Source organism: Wasmannia auropunctata, unplaced genomic scaffold (assembly GCF_000956235.1).
Source record: "Wasmannia auropunctata unplaced genomic scaffold, wasmannia.A_1.0 LD267011.1, whole genome shotgun sequence".
Lineage (NCBI taxonomy): Eukaryota > Metazoa > Arthropoda > Insecta > Hymenoptera > Formicidae > Wasmannia > Wasmannia auropunctata.
In genome coordinates this window covers 1-1,962 of record NW_012095879.1, presented here as the reverse complement: position 1 = coordinate 1,962, position 1,962 = coordinate 1, and the positions used below count along the sequence as shown (strand labels likewise).

At 52.7% G+C, this 1,962-nt stretch overlaps 1 protein-coding gene across 1 annotated transcript; it reads right to left on the bottom strand.

The window, feature by feature from the left end:
* Positions 1-3: 3 nt before the first annotated feature.
* On the bottom strand, positions 4-1,957 carry LOC105462267 (zinc finger protein GLI2-like; the record flags this gene model as incomplete). Its single annotated transcript, XM_011708788.1, has 3 exons — positions 4-978; positions 1,074-1,343; positions 1,421-1,957. Coding segments are annotated over 3 exons (1,782 nt in total), but the record flags the coding sequence as incomplete, so codon positions are not given.
* Positions 1,958-1,962: the final 5 nt, after the last annotated feature.

Below are 1,962 nucleotides of genomic sequence, written 5' to 3'. Positions count from 1 at the left end.
GCTGCCGTCGTCGTTGACCTGACGATGCGCACCACCGGGATGATTACAGTTGTTGACCAGGCAGGACGCTGTGGCCGCTTGTTGAGTCTGCTGTGGACAACTTTGAATATTCGTCGCAAGGGTGTTCATCGGTTTGCTTTGATTCGCATGGTTCAATTGAGGGCAATGGGGTGACATCGGACTGCACTGATTAGTCACCGGAGATTGTTGGGCAGAATGTACGTTGGATATCTGACCGTTGGACGTTGCGATAGGTCTCGTGCATTGACCGGACGGGTTGCACTGAGCGCTCGGATGAGGAATAGTCGACGGATTGGGCATGGGCGCGGTTTGCTGAGTGCAATGCGGCGACAGTTGCTGACAGTTGTTCGTTAGCTGCATCTGTACAGTGTGATTCGACGGTGTGCAAGTCTGATTAGAATGATGACCACTGGCTTGGCCGCCGGTGCCGTTGCAATTCGCGTTCATTTGAGCCGCGCAACCGTAACTCGGATAGTAAGCATGGTGTGCGTGGCTCTGAGGACAATTTCTGGAGAGCTGTGCGGAGTTTTGGGGCAGATTTTGCGGCGCGTGCTGTGGCGCCAGCGCGCCAGCCGCGGGGGATGTCAACGGCTGATCGCTCAAGTGTGCCGAGGCGTAATGGGAACTTGGTGACATGACTTGACCCGCGGCCGGGCTTGCCACTTGTCCGCCGGTCGCTTGAGACCCGTAATTCGGCGGCGGGCAATACTGCGATGAAGATTGAGTCGCGCGTGAATTCGGGCATTGGCCGTAAGACGCAGACGAGGAATTCTGATAGTTCGGACAGGGTTGTTGTGCCACTTGCTGAGACGAATAACAGTTCTGCTGATGTGACTGATTGTAATTACATGTAGGCTGCACCTGTCGCTGATAATGCAAAGGATTCGTGCATATCGGTGACTGGCATATCGGTAGAGGACTGCCGCGATAGCTGACTTGATTTCCACCCGCTTGAACCTGTAATGGCAATATCAATTTCGAAATTAAAAGAAATCAGCGTGAGAGAAATATTATGGAACCTGAATAATGTATAAAGGAACACGTGTAATTACCTGATTCAAATACTGCATCATTTCGTCGGGAATAACTAGTTTGTTCTCCACCATTTCACCTTCGCCCACCTCGTCCAGAATCACCTCCTGATTGGGATGAAGCTCAGGTTGAAGCTCGGGCAGCTGTGCCGATCTCGGCCTCGGCGGAATCGGAGGAGAAGTCCTTTGGACTGGGTTACTGCGAATAGGTTCGGACATTCGTCGATCACTCGATGGTTGAGTACAATGACCGCTCGGATTATTCCAGTCGCTCGGCACCGCCTGAATGCTCTGCATAAAAATGTTGCGTTGTTTAAAATCGCCCTTTATCGGGTTTGTACTCGTAAAATCGTAGCAAAGCTACGTACCTGAAGAGACATATTCTGAGTTTGAACGACGAGATTATTTGTCGAATAAGGTCCCTGAAGATGACTTTGATCGATCCTGCTGGAAGTGGTGCTCATCTGGCTGCTTCGTCTAGACGTACCCGGACTGATCGGATCGTACAAACTTTCCGGTCCTGGGCCCATTCTAACGGCGTTAATGACGCTCGCCTGGCTGCTCCTTCTGCTACTGAAATCCGTCGATCGCATGCTACCGTAATAAGTGCTGACGGTGCTGTTGCTGTCCCTTCGCGGCTCGCCGAACGGCTGCAGCCTCAGCTGAAGATCAGACAGACTTGTCTGCCGCGTCTGGCCACCGCCACTCTCCATTTTCAGATCGGTGATCCTTTTATTGAGGTCACCGATATTACCCTGAGGTGTGACACCGCGGGTCCCGCGCATGTTCGCTACGCCTACCATCGGCATACTCGGCATGCCTTTGGCGTTCAGTCTTCCTTTCAGACGATTTCTCGACGTGGGTACCGGCACTTGCAATTGCTGCTGCGATTCCATACCGCCGACCTGGC